The sequence below is a fragment of the Gopherus evgoodei genome, chromosome 9 (assembly GCF_007399415.2).
Source record: "Gopherus evgoodei ecotype Sinaloan lineage chromosome 9, rGopEvg1_v1.p, whole genome shotgun sequence".
Classification (NCBI taxonomy): Eukaryota; Metazoa; Chordata; order Testudines; family Testudinidae; genus Gopherus; species Gopherus evgoodei.
This window is the reverse complement of record NC_044330.1, coordinates 107,593,994-107,618,653: the sequence shown is the minus strand read 5'-3', so window position 1 is coordinate 107,618,653 and position 24,660 is coordinate 107,593,994. Positions and strand designations below refer to the sequence as shown.

Below are 24,660 nucleotides of genomic sequence, written 5' to 3'. Positions count from 1 at the left end.
AGGGAATAATTGGCTAAGTGGTAATACTGCTGAAAAGGGTCAGCGAGTGACAGTGGATCACAAATTGAATGAGTCAACAACATGATGCAGCTGCGAAAAAAGCTAATATCCTCCTGTGTGTATTAACAAGAGTGTTGTTTGTCAGACACAGGAGGTAGCTATCCAGCTCTGCTTGGCATGGGACTCAGCTGGAGTTCTGTGTCCAATTCTGGGCATCTCAGCTTAGGAAAGATGTGGACAAACTGAAGAGTGTCCAGAGAAGAGGTACAAAAATGATAAAAGGTTAAAGAAAACCTGAGGAAAGGTTTAAAAACTGGGCAAGTTTAGTCTCGGGGTCTCTTCCAGCCTGACAATGCTATGGTTGTATGTGTCATGGGAGCAGCTTTGTTAACTCAGGAGCCCATTTCTGCAGATTCACATTTCAGAACAGACCTGCACTTTAAGCACCAAGGACACTGTTGTGTCATACAAGACGCACGGATAAAAAAGCCCTTATTCCCAAAGGGTCACATTAACACGACTTGATCATTGCATTACAGTGTTGTCAACTCTCAAGATTTTTTCACGAGTCTCATGATATTTGGTGTTTTTCTTAAAGACCCAGTGCCTGGGGTCATAATTACATGAGAATCTCTATTTCATTACTCTATTTCCAGCCCCCACTGCAGAGAAAACCTTGAAAACATGACCCAAGCGCAGCCTCAAGGCTCAAAAGCCAGAAAACAAAGGAAAAGAGCTATTTTTTACGATCTTGTGAATTTGAAGCAAATCTCATAATTTTTTGGTCCTGACTCTTGATTTTTGAATTGGTGATGCTGCATTCAGTGCTCCATTTCCTTTCACCCACTCCTCACCAGTCCCATGCAGGTATCAGCCACGTTCACACATTCAGCCTTAGCAGGAATTGACAACAGAAGTAACGAGGGGGCTTTGAATATGTAGACAATATTGTGACAGAACTGCTAATTTTCAGACTTCAGTAACTTAATCATTCCCAATTTGGGAGGGGACCTTGGGAGATGGTCTCTAAGGTTCCTTATTTTATCTCCTCCTACCTGCCCAGCCAGTTCTTTCAGCCAAAGCAAGCAGCTCCCTCTGGAACACATCAGTGCTAAGCCTGAGTCAGCAAGATCACCTCAGAGCCAGGGGCCTGACTCCAAACTCATTGAAATCAAGAGAAAGATTCACACTGATCTCAGTGGGCTTTGTGCAGGCTTCATGGGATTTGCCCCCTGGTCCCAGTGCCTGAGTTGCGCTGCCTCTGAAGCATTCCCCAGTCAGACCAATCAGCTCCTAGGCTCACAGGAACTGAGCTCTGTGGCAAAGGGAAAGAAATACAGAGTCCGTCCCCTTTCAGGTCTTCCTGCTTGCAGCAAAATCTGCCGTTTCCAAGCAAGAGCTCCCAAAGGCCGGCCTGAGAGCAGCTTCCAGTTAGGATCTGTATGGAGCTGCAATCCACAACTGGTTTCCTGGGGTTTAACTATTGCTGCTTTCATTCCCACTGGCCAGGCTCCTGGGCCTGGACCTGCGGTGTGTGCTCAGCACGACCAAGCCTGAGACCTGTTTGCTTTTTGGACTGATGGGGCTTGGAAGCAGGCGGGTGCAGAGCATACTCAGCCTCTGAGGAGGGGGCAACTGCTGCCAGCTGCTCTAAAGCCTGGATGACAAAGGAATCCCCTCTGACCCTCCTCCACAGAAGGGAGGTTGCAACTTGTAGGGCCCTGAGGGAGTAGGGGAGCTGTCTGCAGATAAGAGAAAACAGGTAAAGGCTCCCTGTAGGGCACAAAAGGAGAACAGGATATGGAGGCTTCCAAGTTGCACACCAAGGGACCATCCTGTGAGGTGCTGAGCGCCTTCACCTCCCACTCAGCACACCGCAGAATCAGGCCCAACCTCCCACCCAAGGCGATTTGAAATGGTAACGACACAAAAACTCGAGAGAATCAAACCAAAACATCAGCTGAGCCTTCACAATCACTGGGCAGGAGCTGTGTCATCACATCCCACCCCAGAAAATATCCCTGCTCAGACCAGGAACAAGGTCTGCTCTGAACCAAGGACGGCTCTAGGAATTCTGCTGCCTCAAGACGGCAGGCAGGCTGCCTTCTGCGGCTTGCCTGCGGACAGCCCGCCCACCACCCTCGCAGCGCCGGCACAGCGGCCCCCGCGGCTTGCCTGCGGACAGCCCGCCCGCCGCCCTCGTGGCACCGGCACAGCGGCCCCCACGGCTTGCCGCCCCAAGCACGCGCTCGGTGTGCTGGGGCCTGGAGCCGCCCCTGCTCTGAACAGGCCAGACTGGATAACCAGAAACCCTGGGTGCTGCTGGACGGATTGAAATATATCACTCATTGTTTGTTTACTGCCACTTTCCCTGGCCTCTCAGCCTCTGAAATTCTGATACTGTTTGTCCCTGCAGCAGCTAATAAACGATCTGGAGTTCATTCCAAACACTTCTGTTGAATGGACTCAGGCCTCCTTACTGGATTGGAACTACATAAAAGTGCTGTCAGTCGGAGCCTGGGAAACCCAGCAGGAGATTAAACTGATAAGAACAGATACTACACTTGATCTTAGCTCCCAGAGGCCCGAGAGGATCCCGAGAAACACCCAGTGGAAGGGAGGGTCAGGAGTCTCATGTTTCACAGACTGGGGTGGAAAGTCAGGATGTTCCTTCAGCCACCCTCCCCTTTTCTGTCCCCTTTAAACAAGGCAGTAATGCAGGAAATTTCTGAATGGCTGCCCCCTCCTTCAGCCTCCCTGCTAGTTTCTCAGCCAATCAGGTGGCATGCTGAAGCTGCAGCAGCCAGATTATTTGTCTCTCTTAAAGGTACACTGTGCTTAGCAATCATTTCAGTTCCCCTGTCCTCAAAGACAAGGACAGATGGGTTGTTTGGACATAAATTCTGTGTTTTTCTATTACACTAGAGGTATGAATCACATCAGAAATGTGGCCACCACTGAAATACGTTTAAGGGTCCCCAGACAGCCTAACCCACGCTAAACTATGGATTGCTTGTGTTTAGCTTCAGTAGCCAAAGGTCTCTGGAAAATAGAGAGAACTTTTACAGTGTAAATCACATTTTCTTATTCTTTGTGCATCGCTCATTCCCCAGGAAGAAGCAGAGGATTCCCAGTTCCAGCAACAGCAAACCTTTAAACCTTCGCAAGTGTAACCACCCTCCCTATAAATTATTAGCAAGGATTAAAACAAGACCTTGAGCACCAAACCACACAGGCTTCTACTACCTGAAGAATAACTTAATTAGTTGGTAACAATAGCAGGCTGTTTTCCTCTGTGTAGAACAGCTACCAGAAGGGAACACAATACATCCCTTACACTTTACAGAAGCACAAGAAACAGCTGCATAAATTCTCAGTGCTGAAAATAAATATTGGCCATTATCTTTGAAAACTCATGGCTAGAACTAGAAAGGACCTTGAAAGGTCATTGAGTCCAGCCCCCTGCCTTCACTAGCAGGACCAATTTTTGCCCCAGATCCCTAAGTGGCCCCCTCAAGGATTGAACCCACAACCCTGGGTTTAGCAGGCCAATGCTCAAACCACTGAGCTATCCCTCTCCCCTAGAAGTATAGGCTGGATGAATGGACTATAAAGTGGATAAAAAGCTGGCTCGATCGTTGGGCTCAACAGTTAGTGATCCAAGGCCAACTGTCTAGTTAGCAGCTGGTTTCAAGCAGAGTGCCCCAAGGGTCAGTCCTGGGGCTGGTTTTGTTCAATATCTTCATTAATGATCTGGAGGAGGGCGTGAACTGCACCATCAGCAAGTTTGCAGATGACACTAAACTAGGAGGAGTGATATATACACTGGAGGGCAGGGATAGGATACAGAGGGACCTAGACAAATTAGAGGATTGGGCCAAAAGAAACCTGATGAGGTTCAATAAGGACAAGTGCAGAGTTCTGCCCTTAGGACAGAAGAATCCCATGTACTGCTACAGACTAAGGACCGAGTGGTTAGGCAGAAGTTCTCCAGAAAAGGACCTAGGGGTTACAGTGGATGAGGGGGCAGCACCCCAGATAACAGGGCACCAATCTCTGGTTTCCTGCCCAGTTGTACCAGGCAAAGGCAGCACAGGACCATGCCATGATGCTGCGTGGGAACATGAGTGGGAGGGGCACAGCGGTGCAGGATGCGCTGCTGTAGCTGAATGTGCGAACAAGGCACAAGTTCAGCTGGTACAAAATGGGGCTGCCTGTCTCAGCTTAGGCCACTGCGAAAAACAGCCAGCCTGTTAGCCGGTCCCTGCCCTGGCCCCGAGTCTACCAGTGATGCCAGTTCAAGGCCTTGGTCCTCTTCTTCAGAGCAGTTACTGGCTTAAATCCCAGCTACATTAAGGAGCGAATGTGGACAGATGAGCCACCTGACAGCTGTGCTGCTCTGGGAAAGCACAGACCTCAGCACGGAGCACCGGGGGGCTGGATGCAGCGTTCTGGGCCCAGGAGATGTGGCTTCAGAGAGACCCTGCAGAGGAGACGGGATGAATCCAGAGTCTGGCCGTCCTCAGGGACCACTGAGAAACCTACCACTTTGAACAGGCCTTTCCACCATCACAGGAGTCACACGCGCACCGCTGGCACCCCCCCCCGCCCTTAACACTGACCCTCTAACCCTAATACCCCCTCCTGTCCCTCCCCTAACACTGAAAACCCCCTCACATCCCCTCCTGCTCCTAACCCTGAAACACCTTTTCTACCTGTCTTCCCTACCACAAAATAAAATAAACCCCCAAACCAACAAAATTAGATCTGAAATTAACAAACAAATGACCCGACCAAGCAACGAATAAATAACCCTTCCTCAGGCAGAGTTTTTATACTTGGAAATGGAGAAGTGCCAGAGAATCCAAGAAGTCCACTAGGGACTTCACTATTGCTACTGATTTTACATGGACGGTGCTCAGATACTGTGGTGATGGGCAGCAGTAGGTGATTAGATTAATCTACTGGACTTTTTCTACTCTCTACTGAAGCCGTTTACACATCTCCCTTGCCTTCCTGTTCATTCCTGCGGTAGGAATAGCTAGAGCCTCTAGTAAACCTGGAGCCCGTCACCCCCAAAATGTCCAGGGACATGAGAGTTCACACTGACACATTCAGTGCTGAAATCCCCTCTAACAGCAGCATCCTCTGGACACAGGCAGATGAGACACCAAGTCTGGTTTCAATTGTTATATGAAGCAGTTTGAATAATTCACTTAGAGCAGAGCTTGTGCCAAAGACAAAATATTTACCTGAACCCCAACTGTTCCGCATTCTGCACTTGTGCTCTCAGCTGAAAACCATAAACTGCTGAAGAGCTTCTAAAGTCCAGCGGCTGAAACTGATCGACCCCAGCAAGAGCTGCTCTCTGGGCCCCTGGGCAGTGGGTCAGTTTTCCTTCTCTTCCTACTCAGCGATGGGCAATAGCTGCTCGGCATTTCTAAAAATAAACACGAGGGAACAGGGAGGACTTACTCTCCCTCTGATGCTCCAGGGGCCTCTCTTCTCCCCTCTTTATTATTAGCAATTCCTAGGGTCTTTGATGTCACTAGGCTGGTGCTGGCACTGGTCAGCTGGCCGCCTCCAAATAAGGCAGCAGGAAGTTCATTCTGTAATGACAGTGCAGCATGGCCAAGGGCAGGAGCCATCCTTTGACAAGGCTACGCATCTCACTCAGCGGGGAAATGCATGAACAGCAGAGCACATGCAACACAGCCATGCAGTGATGCATTGTGCGCTTTGTATTCTTTGCCAGCAGCCTGACTGGACTTTCATGTGTATCAGGGCCATTTCTGTAGCAACAGACCTTTATTCATCGGCATTAAAATCTCAGAAGCAGGGACCCTGGGCCCTTGTTCGGTTAGCAAGCAGCTGCTTCATGTTCACCTGCTAATTCCTTCTCTGTTTTGTTCTGGGGGACCAGAAAAACAGGGATTTCAATTCCCTCCCTCCCATCACCGCGCATGAGTTACATATTCAGAGCTGCATGACGGATGTTGGTTATACAACAGCCCTTTCTGTAGAGCACGACAGGTCAGAACACCTAACTGTTTGCAGGCCAGACCGGAGCTCCCCAAACACACCCAGCTGTTTGATCTTGGAAGTATGTGGCAACAACAGCCAGGGCCGGCTTTAGGCCGATTCGCCCGATTCCCAGGAATCGGGCCCCGCGCCTTAAACTTTTTTTTTGAAAAACTTACCCTGGGTCCCTGGCTGTGATCTACTCAGGGGTCTTCCGTGGTCCCACTCCCTTGAGCAAAGCGCAGGCGGGAGCGCGGCAAGCCCCGCTCTCCCGGCTGGAGCCCCAGCCAGAGCGCGGCAAGCCCCACTTTCCTGGCTGGAGCCCCGACCGGAGCGCGGCAAGCCCCGCGGCCCCGCTCTCCCGGCTGCAGCTCTGGCAGGAGCGCGGCAAGCCCCGCGGCCCGGCTCTCCCAGCTGGAGCTCCGGGCCTTTAAATAGCCTCCAGAGCCCTGGGGCAGTGAGGGGCTCCGGGGGCTATTTAAAGGGTCAGGACTCCAGTTGCCTGCCTCTGCCACCCCGGTCCTTTAAATTGCTGCCAGAGCCCCGCCACCCCCATGCATTCCCCAGGGCTCCCGCGGCTATTTAAAAGGTCCAGGGCGGGGTAGAAGCAGGGGAGCCCCGGGCCCTTTAAATAGCCCCCAAAGCCCTGGGATAGCAGGGAGCTTGGGGGCTATTTAAAGGGCTAGGACTCCAGCTGTCTCTGCTGCACCCCCTGCCCTGCACACACCAGCCCCACTCCCCCTGCCTGCAGCCAGCTCTGCACCCCGTGCCCACAGCCAGTCCCTGTCAAACCCCCTGCCATGTCTCCAGTCAACCCCTGCCACACACCTCTGTGGCCCTGCCCAAAGCCAGCCAGCCCCCCACACACTGCTGCCCGCACCAGGCCTGCACACCCTGCCCTGTCTCCAGCCAACCCCTGCTGCACCCTCCTGCCTGAAGCCAGCCAGTCTCACACTCCTCTGTCTCCAGCCCTGCCACCTCCTGCTGCATCCCCCCGCGGCCCTGCCTGAAGCCAGCCCGCCCCACACACCCCGTATCTCCAACCAGCCCCGCAGCCCTTGCCCTGCCTGCAGCCAGCCCCATGTCCACTTGTGCCCTGCAGTTCCCAGGGCAGTAACCCTGCACACCGGCTTCAATGAGGGGGGCAGGGAGCAGCTGGGACCCACACATGTGAAACAGCAGTCATTAATAACTAACCAACAGCATATATGATGCAATGTACATAATATATAATTTTATTATTTATATAGTTATGGAAAGTAAATAATACATGAAAGAAATGAAAGGCTTTTTTTTCCACTTTTTTTTTTTAAGTCATCCCTGCCAGGACCCCGTCAAAAATGTTCGAATTGGACCCCGCACTTCCTAAAGCCGGCCCTGACAACAGCCTACAGCAGCTATGTGGAAGCCAGCCCTGACAACAGCCTACAGCTATGTGGCCTGCACCCACTCCTGCCCCAGAAGCAAGCTTTGTGTGGGACCTTTAACTGTTTGCGTGTGGAGAAATCAGAGCGTGGGGAAAATCGCTCAAATATAAAAGAGGCAATAAAGACAAAAGAGTCACCAGCACTGCCGCACAACTCAGCTTCATGCTTTAAATTCCCTTTAAATGCCTCCAGGTTCCTATTTCAGCTCTGGGACTGAGCCCCGTCGCTTTGAGTAGGGTGGGACGAGAGAGGCTGGCTGCAGAGTGAGGAGCTTCAAGCCCGTCGGGGCTGAGTGCCTGGCCCCGGCAGCACACCTGGACCAGGCGGCCTGAGGGTGGATGCGTGACACTGGACCAACGAACTAAAGCCAAGAAGTTACAGGTGCTGCTCTTCCCCACGGCCCCTCTCACAACCAGCGGATCTGTACACCTTGCTTTGCTTTCCATGTAGCTGTTTTCTATTTAAAGAGACCTCAGGAGGAGTATTAGTGTATCTGTCCCCAGTGCCAGTCAGTACCTAAGTGCAAGGGAGGGGAAGAGACACATGGAGGCAGGTCCCTGACTAGGAGAAGGGGTTTCCCCTGATTTATAGGGCCATCAGGCCTCCCTCTCACACAGCCATGTGTACTGGACTGAACACTGCAATACACCACAGCTCCCAGGGGGCCGAGGGGATATGCAGTTACACTCTGTGCTCATTTCTTAGTACACAATTTGCTTTTACAGCAATTTCCCCACTGTTTTGCACCTGATAAAATACTGGCCAGTTCTGCAAGGGGGACAGTTTGCCCTCAGTTCTGCTGGCACAGGGAAAACTGCTCCTGCCATTACCCCTGCTGGGCCCAGAGCAAGCTACAGCATAACACCCAGGTCTGTGCTGTGCATTCAGCAATGCCCTTGCTCACCCACATACTGCCAGTAAGGCAGGATCTCCACACACGGAGGTTTCCTATTTATAGGCTGCATATAGAATCAGCAGATGTTACAGCCGCCCAACCCAAACTGGGCAGGCTGACAAAACCCTGCAATTTCGGAGCACTCAGGAAATGCGCTCTCTGAAATAGTCTCTCTGTGTCCCCTTGTTACGATGGTCCTAGAGCGATAGCAGCACAGATCTAGGAAGTCAAACTGGCTGGAAGGGCTGGAGCCAACACCTCACTGACGGTGTGCTCAGAACAGAGGACTGTGGAAGGGGATGGACCACAGCAGCAGGTGCACAGAGACGAGGTCTGAGTCGGTTCAGAGTCACGTGGGAAACAGAGATGTACGGCAGGGGGAGAGCACCGTTTGCCTGGTGTGCTGAGCATCTGCTCATCAGTGTTATTGTTCCTCTTTAATTTTATCTTCACAGCTGCCTGCACTCTGCTCCCTGGTCAGGAAGGGGAGAAAGAGCAGCTTTTAGGAAGGGATGAAATGTCAGTGCAGGCCCAGATCAGAGCAAAAATGGTCATAAGTAGGAATGAAGCCTGGGGAGCCAATATGCTTGCAGCAGTACAGACCCCGTGTGGATGTGCTTATACCAGGATACGAATGTTTATCCTGCCTGTAAATAGAGCAGGCGAAGTGTGACGGGGCACGACTCACCGCTGCGGCGCCTCCTGCTGGCTGTCTTGGGAATTAGCTCTGCGCCCTCTTCTGGTGGTGTCTCTGCTCCTGGATCCATGTCACTCCCAGGACCGCGGCATCCTCTTCATGACACTGCCCTCTGCTCTCATGGGGCATGCTGCTCCCCTCAGGTGGATGCAGATTTAAACCCTGCTAGGCCCCAGAAACTCCCCCTTCAGAAGCCGCAGCGGCTCTTTCAGTGGCCCCCTCATTTTAGGACAGAGCGAACCAACCATCTAGCTCTCAGACTTCCTCCTCCCCACTCTGTGGGCTTCTGTGAAAGGCAGCAGGAGATCCCAGCTGCTGATGAGGCAGCTCTCAGCATCTCCAGCTCCAGCAAGTCTCACAACCAGCTCTCTCCCGCAGGGTGAAATTCACTCCCTCGTCCTCCTGCTCCCCAGTCCCTCCACAGACTGAGAACCAGCTGGAGTGAGTCATCACTCCTCTTCACTCTTACTAGCAGGAGCAGTTTCCCTTGTTCCCTGTCCCTTCCACCTCTGCAGTAGAGGAGGCGGCTGCATGGCTCAGGCACTGGGAATGCAAGAATCATCCAGAACGAGCCCAAAGCAGATGGAGATTTTCACCTCTAGGTCCCTGCTTCACATTCAGCTACAGTCTGCAGTCACCAGAGGGTTGGTTTGTTTTTTTGCTATCCAGCAAGGGGCTCCTGCATGCAGTGAGCTGGTAGGTCTCTTGTTCCAGGTGGAACAACATGTTCCACATCAGGGCTTGCCCCTGTATCGGTAGCCTCAGCAGAGCCCCAAGCAGACTGAATTCCATCTCCCCTAGAGGAGGACTGAGGAATAGTGGTGAGGGGCTGGGCACGTGGAAAGCCTGTACTGCCTGTGGCAAATGTCCTGGGGGAATAACTTCAGGGCTTCAGACTCCAGGACTGGCAATCGAAAATTAAAATGTAAACGTAAAGCAGATTCCTATATTACACACCAGTCCCAATCCAATGCCCATCACACGGTTCTTTTCTACTGAGAAGGGACCGCTGGTTGGCCTGGAAAGCAGTGACTCTGATAAGGAACTGGGGCATAGTGGATAATGAACTGAACCTGAGCCCCCATTGCAATGAGGTGGCTAAGAGAGCTACTGTGAGCCTCGGATGTATAAGGAGGAAATACTGAGCACCAGCAGGGAGGTGGTATTACCACTGCAGATGGCATTAGTGGGGCCATTAGTGCATACTGTGCCCAGATCAGCTGTCTACATGTCAAAATGATGTTGAAAAACTGGAAAGGTCAAAAAAAAATGACAAGAAAGAATTCAGGGCTGGAAAACCTGCCTTGGAGTGAGAGACTAAAGAAGCACAATCCATTTCGTTTAACAAAGAAAGAGCTAAGAACGGGCTTGGTCATAGTCTACAAATATAGACATGGGGAGAAGATTTCTGGGGGCTCTTTAATCGCACCAACAAAGGTGGAACAAGATCCAATGGCCGGAGCACATTTTTAACAGTGAGGTAATTAACCATTGGAACAACTTCCTAAGGGAGCGGTGTAATGAAGTATTTACATTAGGATGGACTGCCTCGTTTGAAAGATCTGCTCTAGCTCAGCCAGAAGTTATGAGTTTGATCCAGGAATCACTTGGTGAAATTCTCCAGCTTGCGCAATGCATGAGATCAGACTACTGGTCCCTTCTGACCTTGCACGTTGTGAATCTCTAACGGATTCCTCATCCGTCAGCAGGCTGGCAGGACTTTGTCCCCCAAAGATTTGATATTTTAAACTGATGGAAAACAAGAGTGAATCAGTCAATTGCCAGGAGAAGATCCAGGGAGAGCGACTGCTCTCCTCTGTGCAGGCTCCTTTGTCAGCATTCTCATCCGCTGCCTGAGGTGTGCTATTAATGAGCCATCTGCAGGGATTACACTGGATCATTCATAGCAGACAGACTCAGAAGGGGAAGTGACACAGAAATGTTGGGAAGGGGACTAAAGGAACCAGAATAAGACAGTGGCTGAGAGGATGTAAAATGGGGGATTCAGAAAGAGGGGATCAGAAAATCCAGGCTGCATGGGGAGTGGAAAACAACTCTACAGCACTGCCAGGACCTCCTCCGCGCCTCACGCTGGAACTTCAGCCACAAACACTGACTGAGCCAGAACGGAGACTCTCCGACGTTTCCAGCAGGAGAAATTCTGTTACTGCTTAGGCTCAAGAGGGACTCGTGGTACTTTACAAATAGAAAGGCTACATTCCTGTGCTGCAGGACTTCCCACTTAGCACCCAGTTCCCTTCCTCCTCCCCCCATCCCAGTGCCCCTGGCCAACATTCTGCTCCAGTGCTAACCCCATACCTCCACCACCCAAGGGCACGCACGTTACCTCTCCCGCTGAAGCACCTATGAAAGGCCTGGTTTGGGCTCCCCCACAATAAAGTATAAACCAGACTGACACTTGCAAGCACGGTCCATGTGAGAATCCCAGACAGCATGGTTTGCTCACAGATTATACACTAGTCATACATGGAAGACTCCTAGGACACACCAGCTGTTGACAAGAAGTGACAGATACAGTTCCCCTTATTCCCTCTCATTCCCCAGGGGTCTAGCTACTGTTTTGTAATAGATACTGGAGACAGTTTGGTGCTGCCTATATGCTGGCACCCAAACAATTTTCAACCCCAATGGAGAGAACATAATCAGTCATTTTGGGTCTCACCCAGGATCCATCTAGCCCAGTATCTTGTCTGACAGTGACCAGCACCAGATGCTTCAGACACAGATGCAAGAAACCCACAATAACAGATACAAGATGATCTGACTCCCACATTACATATCCTAATCCCTGGTTTATACCTGGAACCATGAGGTTAAACAGCTCTTCCAAAATGCGTTAGTATTAACTACAAAAATTCTGGATATTCTGGAGATCCATATAAATGTCCAATCCCTTCTGAATCTTTTTAAATTCTTGGCCTCAGTGACAACCTGTGATAATTAGTTCCACAGTTTAATTATATGGTGTGTGGAAAAGTATTCCCTTTGATTTGTTTTGAATTTTCCACCTTAAAATTTCACTGAATGTTCCCTTGTTATTTTGTTATGAGACAGGGAGATCAGAAGCTCCCAGTGTATCTTCTCCGGACCAGCCATTTCAGATACTTTTCTCATGTCCCCTTCTTAGCTGTCTCCCTTCTAAGTAAACAATCCCAGTCTTTTCAATCTCTCCTCACACAAGAGCTTTTCTAGGCTCCTCGTCATTCTCGTCTTCCTGCTCTGAACTCTCCTTTAATTTGGCAAAATCCTTTGAGAGGGGGTGACCAGTACTGCCCACTGTGTTCTAGGTGAGGCCGTACTATTGATGGCTATAAAGGCATTATCATATTTTCCATATTATTCCCTTGGCATCTTGACGTCTTGTTTGCTTTCTTTGACCACCACTCCACACGGAGCAGAGATCTTCACTGAGCTGTCTACAGTGATGCCCAGGTCCCTTTCCTTAGTGGATACAATTAACTCAGCTGCCTGTAGGGTGTAAGAATAGTTTCAAAATTTCCCTCCAATGTACATTACTTTGTATTTATCGACAATGAACTCCATCTGCCATAGGGTTACCCATTCACCTAGCTTGGATGGGTCCCTCTGAAGAGCTCTACCATCCTCTTTGGACTTGACTAACCTAAATTAGAGAGACCAGGAGATTCATGATTGACTCCCACTTTCAGTGGATAATTTTCCTAGTGAAGACTGCATGTTTTCCTTTGCTTTTATTGGCTCTGTTTACAGTGAAGACTATAAGAAGAGAAAACTGATGCAGATTCTGTGTCCATATAGAGTGAACTGAGAGTAAAATCTCTGGAAGGAGCAGAACCTGAACTGGATTTCTGTTCCCATCTGTAAAGGACTCATTACCCGCTGTTCCTTCCTCAGATCTATATATTGACTCTCTCAGTCTTCTCAGGGACACAACTGTGCACGTAGAGACAGGTGATCTACCTACCTGCCTAGATGTTTATAAAGCAACCACTCAGGAGGTAACCAAATGCCAGGAGATCACATTGTGTAGATTATGAGCTAACAAGCTGCCCACGGAAATGGACTTGGAAAGACACATCCTCAGTTTACCGGCTGTGAATTTTTGTTGAGAGACAAAGTGGGTGAGGGAATGTCTTTCATTGGACCAATTTGTTTTGGTGAAAGAGACAAGCTTTGGAGATTCTGTAGAGTTCTTCTTCAGATCTCAGAAACGTGCTCGCTCACCAACAGAAGTTGGTCCAGTAAAAGATATTACCTCATCCACCTTGTCTCTCTAATGTCCTGCGACCAACATGACTACAATACTGCAATAAACTTGTGAATGCAGATACATGAATCTAGAGGCTTGTCTACACACAGGTTTAACTATAATCCTGGTTTGAAACCAGTACAGGTACAGCAGTGCAACACAAAGTGAAACAGCAGCCAATAGCTAATGCACATGTGCAGACTGGCTGCTTGGGTTGCTAGGCTGCGTTTTGTTTCTCCATTTTTTTTGACTGGCTCTACTCACCTCACTCACTTTAACCTATGGAAAAAGGCATCACGTGTTTTCTCTTATTAATGCCTAAAACTAGATTACATTCTCAGCCATCACGTTATATTAGAGTAGCGACTGAGGAAACCAAACCAAACCATTTACTCAGTGTGCAATGTGAAACCTTGGAGTGTGCAAGAGTCAAACATGTGGTGACACAAACTCTGGACTTCACTGTTTTTAAAGTTCAGTGGAAAACAGGAATACTGCAAAGGTGTGGGGAAGGATTTTCAGCTTCTTTATTTCTACCTCATATTTCTCTATGTCCCAGAGGACTGACACCACGATAAGGCTGGAGTTTTTTAAACAATCTGGTTTTTGGTGTCAAGTATCAGAGGGGCAGCTGTGTTAGTCTGGATCTGTGAAAGCAGCAAAGAATCCTGTGGCACCGTATAGACTAACAGACGTATTGGAGCATGAGCTTTTGTGGGTGAATACCCACTTCATTGGACCACATGCATCTGACAAAGTGGGTATTCACCCACAAAAGCTCATGCTTCAATACGTCTGTTAGTCTATAAGGTGTCACAAGACTCTTTGCTGGTTTTTGGTGTTACCCAGGCACAAGAAAAGCATCTGCTACATTTCTTATATCTGCTCCTCCCCATTCCCAGATGCCTCCAAAACACCCGTATGGAAAGGTACCAAACTTTGCCAAAGAATCGCTCTCAGCCCGGAGGATAAAAAGTCGTTTGAAAAGGGATCAGGAATGGAAGTGCCTTCCCAGTCCTTACACGTGATTTGCTATGGAGACACTACAGCAGCACTGAACTCGCACTCCAAGCTCTTGGGCAAACTCCCAGGAAGTTGCCTTCGAGAGCTGGAGTCTGTAGGGACCCTGGGATAGACTCAGGCTCAGCTGAATTGCACGAGAGAAACAGCAGTCTTAGTTTTCTCAGTAAAAATCTGGAGTCAGCATCGTTTCGTGCTGAGAGCCTGTACATAGCAATTCAACAGGAAAAGAAGACATGGGGAGCCAGCACCCTTTCATGCCCTTCACCATTATGTCATTGTACACTTTGTGCCCACAAGACTGCATACAAGAAACAGATGTGCTGGTCCAGTGACAAGCATTGCAGCCAGGAGGGGAAGGCAAGCAGCCCATAAGAACAGATAAACCATCCAGCACCGCATACCAGGAAGAGAAGAACCAGAACTGGGTTTTTATGTCTGTTTGGAATGGGATCTGGCTGCAGCCCTGGGAAGCAGAGAATTGGAACTGGATTTCTACACACTCCTGCATTGTGGCTCTGCTGTGTCTGGTGCAGTCCCAAATCAGCTGAAAGGGGCTTTACCATGCAGTCCAGGCTCCCCCTTTTCTTAGAGCTTGTCTACACTTTTTGTTTTGCTGCTTCAACTCTACCAGCCTGGTCAAAGGCCTCGCGCCCACAGTTACACCAATGAAAAGTCCCTGTGAAGCCCTGAGCATCAAGGCCAGATCCAGCCTGGAGACTCACCTTGGGTAGTGTGCTGTGGGCACAAACCACCAGATTGCAAACACTGGCTGGCGACTCCAGGCTGCTCACAGTCACTCTCACCAGCTGTGGCTGCTGCCCCAACATGCTGCTTCCCTGGGCCCCTTGAATCGGTCTCTGCTCAGCATCCAGAGGAGTGTCCTGCAATTGAACACCGAGATGGGTGGGTACGGAGCCAATGGAAGCAAAAGAAAACACAGGAGGGACCGAGAGGTGGCTGTGGAGGGCCTGGATCCCCCAGTGAGGGGGCATCAGACAAGCCGAGATGGATAAAACGCATCTCTCTCGGCTGAGGGAGCCGTGCCAATGGAAGCCAGCCTTGCTCGTCAGTGGTGTTACCACAGCCAAGAAGTAGTTGGTGGAGAGGAACCAGGGTGGGGTGCATTAATCCCACAGCCACGCTGAGGGTGAGGTTCCTAGACGGGGACAAGCCCCCATCCCCATGGTTGTGCCCATCCACTGGTCCTGTCTAGGCATGTAGGAGAATCTTTCTAGGGTCCCTTCTGTTCCCAGTGCCGGTTGGCTGGATCCTGTCAGTGCGCTATTGCCCCCTGTTGGATGGTTGAGTAGTGCACCGCAACCTAGTGTACCCCTCCGGCTGAGAGAACGCAATTCTATGCCGCTCACCAGAGTAGAAGCTTGTGGCTTTGGCACTGTTCAGTTTCAGGCACTTCCTTCTGATGCCACTGCATTCCTAAAGAACCGTCGCCCCGCGACACTGATAGTCCAGTGCCAGCAGCCTGTACCAAGAGTTCTCAGTGAGAGATGCTACACAGGGATCCCCGGGGTTCTGGCCCCGGAGACATCCCGGGGCTTTGTCCGCTGCCAATACACAAATACCCAGGTTACTGCTATCCTGAACTTGAGGAACTGGTGTTAGGTAGAGTCTCACTGGCACGGAAAGGGAGAAATCGCCCATCCAAGTTAGTGCCAGAGATTGTGCCGTAGGCCCCTGAAACCTGCACGAAAGGGACTATTCCCCGCTGAGTTCAGCAACACACTAGGATTGCTAAAGACTCGCTCAGTATCTCTTCCATACACCTCACCAGTGAGCCAAAACCCCAGGTCTCCCTTTGCTGTGCAAGCCATGTGCTCAGCTTACCTTCCTCTGCAAGCCAGAGAGATGGGGAACAGGAAGGCATGGAGTGGGGCCAGGAAGCACAGCTCACAGGGGTACAGGCTGTTGCAGTTGTGAAAAGGAGGACTAGAAACTCAGCCTGTCTCCAGCAGCATGAGACACCCATGCGCCCTGGGTGGAGGAGAGAGTGATGCAGGAGCCTGCAGGCACAAGTGAAGCGAATGTGCCTGATATCGAGTGAGGAAAAGCAGCTCTGAGTGGCTGCGCCACCCTCCCACAAACCAAGCCAGGCTGGGGGGACAAGCAAGAGGCTGGTGCGCACCCCTGGGGCGCTGACTGGCAGAGCAGAGCACAGCTCGTGGGGGAGGGATTACTGCTCTCTGGGGCGTGGATTCTACGGCCCCACTGTGACGGGTGCTGTAGGCATACGCAGTAATTGTAGCCAAAAGGCCAGCCTTCCTCCTTCCCAAAGAGAATGACACTGGGAACCAGCTTCCGACCCATTGTCCCAGCTCGGGGCCATATAACAGGGCAGGCTGACCAGCCTGGCACAGCCTGCTGGCATCACAGCATCTCGCTGCCCAGGAACACACACCCTCTGGCCTCCAAGCTCTGCCCCCTGGTGGCCATCTTTTGAACAGGTTGTAAATAAATTAACAAGGACAGATGAACTCTCTCACGCATTCATAGACTCTGGGTCCCTTGGGAGGGCACAGTCCACCCTGGTGAGATTCAGACCGCAGCAGGGATTAACTCTTTACTGTCTGCCAGAGTCTTCAGTGCAGAACAGTGGTCACAGGCTCCATAGGAAGGGGGACTTCTCAGGGGGAAGAGGGAGGGGCTACAGGAAATCCCCCTCCTCTCTGCTAGGCTGGGCAGGAAACATTGTTTGGTTCTGTTTGCCAGCACTTGACTCTTTAACACTAGGAATCCTTCAGATGTAAAGCAAACACATGTTTGGGGAAACAAAAACATGGAGTTGCAGGAGAAATTTTAAGCTTTTGGAAAATGGGAAGCAGAGCAGGATGGGAGAGAATTCAGGGCTGGGGAGGCCCAGAGGTCTCTGCTATCCCATTCCCCGGCCCTGCTATTTGTACAACAACCAACTGATTAAAGAAAGTACATGCAGCTGTTCCTTCCCTTCCAACACTCAACCAAGAATGTTTAAAATCCTGCCTATCTGAGGAAGTCCAACTCAGTGGGGCCCTGGGGTGTAACAGGTCTTATCACTTGAGCAAGCGCTGGCTGCCAGCTAAGATGCTAATGTAAACATTCCTCCCACTCTACTGTTCCCCCCGTTCTGGTTTCCCATTTGTTTCCACATGCCTTTACTGATTATCAGAGCTCCTCAGAGAGAGGTGCATTGGCTCATTCCCAGCTGCTGGTACCCCACACCAGCCAGCTGCTGACCACATGTAAGGCTGCTAAGATCTGAAGATTATCTGGAGCAGCATTTCTCAATCACAGCATCACAACTAGACCTGGGCAAAAAAATTTCAGCGAATGGCAAATTTGATGAAAAATGCCTTTTTCAGGGCACCAAAAGTAGTCATGACTTCAGGTAGAATTCAGCAAATAGTTTCAGATTAAAAAAACCTGAAAATCATTTCATGATTTCAGAATGAAATTTGTCAACTTTTTGTTTCAAAACAGTGTTTCATTTTAAAATTTATTTAATTTAAAAAAACAGGTGAAACACACCTGAAAATTTTTTACCCAAAATATTTTTGTGGCAGAGGGAGAGGTTTGTTTTGGTGAAAAAAAGCCCAACAAAATTCAGTTTTGGTTTGAACCAAGCCAAAAAATTTTTTTTTTCAGATTTTTCAGTTCAGCCCTCAAACCAAAAAATCCACGATTCACTGTTTTAGTCCCAACCCTAACAGATGTCACTAAAGGCAGGTGGGGAGGGTGTGTGTGAGAGGCATTGACTTTTTTACAAACTAATGCAGGGAAAATTTTGCACACCCTTATGTTTCAAGATTATATATTCTCTGTCAGTCTCTTGAAACACATACACAAATTTAGGCTTAGCATTTATACATGTTCCACCCTTACTTACAGAGAAAATGGAGGGGCTACAGAAATTTTTGACTTAAAATAAGGGGTTGCCAATCTGAAAAGGTTGGGAACCGCTACTCTAGAAAATACCCCACAGAGAGTCAAAGCATTCCTGTGTCCACTACAGGTTTCTTTGCATTACTGTCTATCCTGTTCTACCTCTCAGGTGAACTTCATTTAAAGGCAGCAAAGAATCCTGTGGCACCTTATAGACTAACAGACGTTTTGGAGCATGAGCTTTCGTGGGTGAATACCCACTTCCTCAGATGCATCTGAGGAAGTGGGTATTCACCCACGAAAGCTCATGCTCCAAAACGTCTGTTAGTCTATAAGGTGCCACAGGATTCTTTGCTGCTTTTACAGATCCAGACTAACACGGCTACCCCTCTGATAGTTGACTTCATTTAAAGGGACATCACTTCTTTCAGCTCCAAAGTTCTCTATACTCCATACTGATCTGGAGTTCCCTCACTGGCATAATTGAAAATTATGTAAAACTGAAATGCAGAATCATTAAGCTGAAAGATTTTAATCCTTAAATCATTAAAGTCATAGAAAGAGTTATTTAATTAAAGGGAGGATTCCTGCAGCATTTTATGTTTCCAGTATGATTAAATTTTTTGTGTCCCTAATTTTGTGTCTGTCACACATTGTGTCCCATATTTAGGCCGCGGCAGGCTGAGAAGCATCATTCACAGTGATGAACTCTTGGGGGTGAATGGATGTGTGGCCAGGTTCTCTTGTCAGAGGCCTGGGCTCCAGAGTTTGAATCTGGAAAAGGGGGAAGAGATTTTCCCTCTGCACATAGTACTGGTGAGACCACTACTAGAATACTATAAAATTAAAGTGAGCTCTCTTTGCAAGATGGGAGCAAATATGGGGTGCTAAGGGTCTCTCTAATCTAATGGAGAAAGAGAGAACAAGAACCAATGTTGGGAAGCTGAAGCCAGACACATTCAAATTAGAAATACAGGACAAATTTTTAGCCCTGATGGAGATTAACCATTTGAACAAACTGTTAAGGGAAGTGATGCCTCAGATGTCTTCAAATAAATACTGGATACCTTTTGGGATGTTATGCTTTAACCAGCAAGTTACTGGGCTCAACACAGGGGTTACTGGGTGAAATTTAACAGCCTGCGATATACAGGAGGTCAGACTAGCAGGTTTAATAATCCCATCTAGGCTTAAACTCTATGAATCTAGGTATTTATTTCCCATTTGCAGCCTTCTGAAGCTAAAGTTAGGCAGCTTTTTAGGACATCTGTTCTGTCCACCTTTTTAGACAACAGTGGAGTAAATACCCATGGGTGGTGAGTGCAAGGGTTGGGTTTGTGGCAAATGATTTTCATTTTTGTACTTGTACTTAGATATTGCCTGTGAGGCAAGACAAGAGGCTAGCTTGGGAACTAGGTTATATTGGCACTTGGTGTTGAGGCTATCGGTTCAGTATCCCTGCATGAGGTGGGAAGGAAGTCAAGCACCCATAACCCAAGGACCAGAAAAGCCTCCCACCTTTGCTCTTTCTGCCCTGAGCACTTCTTCTTGCCAAGACAGTAGTGTGAATTACAATCCAGTAATGGCCCTTGAAACTATCCTTCCATCTGTGCTAGGAAAGAGGTCCACTGCTGACAGCTAGACCCTGGAGTCCCAACAAGGTAAGTTCTCCCTGATCCTAGTCAACACCTACATGGAGACAGCAGGTGAACTGGACTCAGCTGCCAGCATATAAAGGTGACACACAGCTTTATCTGTCATTCACCCCATCTGACCACACCACTACCCCCATAGCTGCATCTGCAAGTAATGCTTTCTGCCATCTCCCGCTGGCTAGGAGGTTCCATTCTATCCTGATGAACCACCTGGCCTCTGTTAGACACATCTTAGTTACCTCCAGTCTGGATTACAGCAATGCAATATTCTTGAGCATGAGGCCCTCAAACCTGGAGAGTCAGACTAGTACAGAATGGCACAGCATGACTCCTCAGGGACATGGGCTATCCTGAGCACATCACACCTGTCCTCTGCTCCCTGTACTCACTTCTCAACGAATACAGAGTTTTGGTCCAAGGTCCCGGTCCTCCTCTTCAATGCGCTCACTGGCCAGGACCCAGAAGCATATCTAAAAGAGTGTCTGATACACCTGGCTGAGGCATCTGGCCCACAGCTGCACGCCCCTGGCACAATGGAACTTTCTATTGTCGGGATAAACGTCATCTGTGCAGACAGAACTTCCTCGTGGGCTGACCCCAGACTATGAAATGAACTCCCACCTTCCCAAACCTTCCATGTCAAGTGCAAGGTGAGGAGCGGATGGGAGAGAGGACAAGCCACACACAACAGATGCTACTCGCATCGCTTGATGCATTACTGGAAGGTGCTCAGATACCGCAGTGAGGATGGTTTAAGAATATGTCTTGAATAGAATAAAAGTGTCAGCATCGGCTACCCCATGCCTGTGTTGATAATAGATTATCTGCCTATATAGGGGGAACAAACCCATTTGCTGCACAGTTACAGATTTCCTCTCACTTGACTTGTATCTATGTAACTGATGTAGAACAAAGTGGGGAGGATCTGGGTTTTCATGGAGCTTGGCACAGAAAGTGGGAGTCATCCTTCTTACCTCCAGAGTACATTGGGGATCTCCAAGGCTATCAGGTGAGCCCAGCTTTCCAGCATCATGCTGATTCTCAGATATACAGGGGGCTGGATCTGGGATCTGATGCTGTAGGTGTGCAGAAAGTAAGCTCAGCTTATAGAACTCCTGAATATCTGCAAAACAGTATAAGAAACATCCATAGAAGTGGGGAATCCAAACTGAACAATAGAGAGGGCCCTGCCCAGTGAGCCACAGACAGACCTCCAGTCTCTCTGCATTCCCTTCATGTTTAATGGCTGTGAGACCCGGTGTAGATAAACATCTGCCTTGATAACTGGTACGGGATTCCTCTGCCTCCCACAGGACAGCCATCCTATGCTATACACACTCACTCTACTGCAGGCTGTTGCCGTGAATTCAGTGCTTCTGCAGGCTACCAGACATCTGTGTACTGTGAGCTCAGCGGCACATGCTGGACATGATTCCCCCGCCCACACCCCGCACTAGGCTCTTCAGGTGCTAGCCCCCAGGGGGTCCCTACAAACACTTAAGCATCTCTAGTAAGTAACAGATGATTCATTTCCGGGGACTGGCAGGAAATCAGAAGGTGCGAATACCCCAGTTCCAATGCAAACAGCACCAGTCATTCTGAACTCAGCCCCAAGGGGCACTTCAGTACAGCTGTGTCAGGGTAACCACTGTGTCCCATTGGGGCCCCATCAACCCCATCCTCCCACCACCCCCATGTCCTGCTTGCTGGCTGCTGCCCGGTATCCTCCTGCTGCTGCTACAGAGCCTCCAGCCAACGAGACGCACGTGTGCTGCCTGCTGCATGGTCTTCCTTCCACAGCCAGAGTCCAGGCTACTCCAGCCTGTTGCTCCTGCTCGCAGGCAGCCTCCGGCTCCCTCCCGCACCTGGTGCCTGCAGGGTTCTACTTCCCATCCCAAGTCTCTCTCAGGCCGGAGTCTGCACTAGCTAGCTGCTGCGCTGGCTACTTCCCTTCCCTAGCTCCTCTCAGTCCGGAGCCTGCCCTAGCTAGCTCCTGCGCTGGCTGCTTCCCTTCCCTAGCCCCTCTCAGGCTGGAGTCTGCACTGGCTACTTCCCTTCCCTAGCTCCTCTCAGTCCGGAGCCTGCCCTAGCTAGCTGCTGCGCTGGCTACTTCCCTTCCCTAGCCCCTCTCAGGCTGGAGCCTGCCCTAGCTAGCTGCTGCGCTGGCTACTTCCCTTCCCTAGCCCCTCTCAGTCCGGAGCCTGCCCTAGCTAGCTGCTGCACTGGCTACTTCCCTTCCCTAGCCCCTCTCACGCCGGAGCCTGCACTGGCTAGCTGCTGCGCTGGCTACTTCCCTTCCCTAGCCCCTCTCAGGCCGGAGCCTGCCCTAGCTAGCTGCTGAGCTGGCTACTTCCCATCCCGAGTCCCTCTGAGGCCGGAGTCTGCACTGGCTAGCTGCTGCGCTGGCTACTTCTCTTCCCTAGCCCATCTCAGACCGGAGCCTGCCCTAGCTAGCTGCTGAGCTGGCTACTTCCCATCCTGAGTCCCTCTGAGGCCGGAGTCTGCACTGGCTAGCTGCTGCGCTGGCTGCTTCCCTTCCCTAGCCCCTCTCAGGCCGGAGTCTGCACTGGCTAGCTGCTGCACTGGCTAATGGTGCAGGTCAAGGGGCGTGGGAAAGCACCAGCAATGAGCAGCAAATACGTTCCATCCGAGTTAGCCAGCCAGCAGCTGCTACTGGATTGCTGCCAGTTCCCTCCTCCCCCAGGGAATTCTGCTGCAGGTGTCCAGAGGGCCTCGTGCCATTTAACCCTTATTTTGATACCAAACGCTGGCTGCCCCAGAGGTGGAAGAGGTGTAAGCGCATTATCAATTGCCTGTCAACACACAGCAGGCACAGCGCAGACATCCAGGGCCTGGGTTCCAGGAGATTTGAATCAACTGCTAAAAATAAACCATGTAACAAACCCAAGCATAATAAACAGGGATGTTTCCATCGCTGGGTTTGTCCCAACTGTCTCTCCAGCATCAAGCAATAAAGGACGTCACAGGAGGTTCAGTGTTAGGTCTCCTCTGGTCCAGGCCTTCTCCCCTGCTGGAGGCAGTGCAATGATGGTCCCTGCGAGTTTTCCCAGAAGGCTGCTTAATCCATCCGTAATTATTATAAGAGACCACACCTTCTACTCCCAGAGCTACCCACTCCCTTCCGGGGCGACAGAGGCTGGGCATGGCAGGGCCTCACCGGCTCTGCCTGGAAGAAGGAAAGCCAGAACCACATGCTGGACAGCAGAGAGGGCAGTTGCCAGAGGCACAGAATTCCCCCCAGTTCTAGTTTAATGCTGCTTTGCTTTTTACTGAGACGATATCTGCATTCAACCCCTCTCCTCTAGAGAGCGGTCCCAAGAGCAAGATGCTGACTCTCAGCCAAAGGAAACCAGGACAGCCAGGGGCGAAATTCACCCCATCGGGAAGGTGTTTGGGCGCTAGGCTAGATCCCGGTGGAGGAAGAGGGCACCACGCCACCTGCGCAGGGACAGCCTACTTGGTGGGACAGGAGCACATCACACCTGCACTGAGCCCCTTTCGGAATGAGGCCGTTTGTGCCCATCCCTGGCCAGGCAGCCCAGGGCTACTTCTCCTCCACCTGCTGCAGCTACCCCCGCCACTGGTTGTGGGAGAGCAGAGCCGTTCAGGTGAGAGGCCAGCTAGTCAGTCTGGACAAGGAATTCCCTCCATTACAGCCACATACACCTGTTCCAACAGTCGCTCACAGGCAGACACCTCAGGAAGCTGCTTCTCTGTGAGTGGGGGAGGCACTGCTCCCAGCTCAGGCGCCCGCACCACCTGCGGGGAGCAACATGCTCGGGAGTGGCTCTGGCTGCAGGCCGCAGGGATGGGAACGCACTTGGAAATGGTTCTGGTCGCGGGGATGGGAACGCACTCGGGAGCGGCTCTGGCTGCAGGCCACAGGGATGGGAACGCGCTCGGAAGCGGCTCTGGCTGCAGGCCGCAGGGATGGGAACGCGCTTGGAAATGGCTCTGGCCGCGGGGACAGGAACGCGCTCGGAAGTGGCTCTGGCCGCAGGGACGAGAACACACTCAGGAGCGGCTCTGGCCGCGGGGACAGGAACGCGCTTGGGAGCGGCTCTGGCCGCGGGGACAGGAACGGGAACGCACTCGGGAGTGGCTCTGGCCGCAGGCCGCGGGGACAGGAGCGTGCTCGGGAGCGGCTCTGGCCGCAGGGACAGGGACGGGAACGCGCTCGGGAGCGGCTCTGGCCGCAGGGACAGGGACGGGAACGCGCTCGGGAGTGGCTCTGGCCGCAGGCCGCGGGGATGGGAACGCGCTCGGGAGCGGCTCTGGCCGCAGGCCGCGGGGATGGGAACGCGCTCGGAAGTGGCTCTGGCCGCAGGGACAGGAACGCGCTTGGGAGCAGCTCTGGCCGCAGGGGCAGGGACAGGGACGGGAACGCACTCGGGAGCGGCTCTGGCTGCAGGGACAGGAACGCGCTCGGGAGCGGCTCTGGCCGCAGGCCGCGGGGATGGGAACACGCTCGGGAGCGGCTCTGGCCGCGGGGACAGAAGCGTGCTCCGGAGCGGCTCTGGCCGCAGGGACAGGGACGGGAACGCGCTCGGGAGTGGCTCTGGCCGCAGGCCGCGGGGATGGGAACACGCTCGGGAGCGGCTCTGGCTGTGGGGACAGGAGCGTGCTCAGGAGCGGTTCTGGCCGCGGGGACAGGGATGGGAACGCGCTCGGGAGCGGCTCTGGCCGCAGGGACAGGGACGGGAACGCGCTCGGGAGCGGCTCTGGCCGCAGGGACAGGGACGGGAACGCGCTCGGGAGTGGCTCTGGCTGCAGGCCGCGGGGACGGGAACGCGCTCGGG

General features: G+C 51.3%; 1 protein-coding gene across 4 annotated transcripts in view; it reads right to left on the bottom strand.

Moving 5' to 3' along the window:
• DLG3 (discs large MAGUK scaffold protein 3) overlaps positions 1 to 24,660 on the bottom strand; it is a 192,194-nt gene that overhangs the window by 144,145 nt on the left and 23,389 nt on the right. For all 4 annotated transcript variants that reach the window (XM_030574753.1, XM_030574754.1, XM_030574755.1 and 1 more), the window contains exons 3-4: positions 20,815 to 20,963; positions 15,035 to 15,193 (exon numbers count right to left, since the gene is read on the bottom strand). In XM_030574753.1, coding sequence (XP_030430613.1) covers positions 15,035 to 15,193; positions 20,815 to 20,963 — 308 coding nt within the window. The remainder of the gene's footprint in view (positions 1 to 15,034; positions 15,194 to 20,814; positions 20,964 to 24,660) is intronic.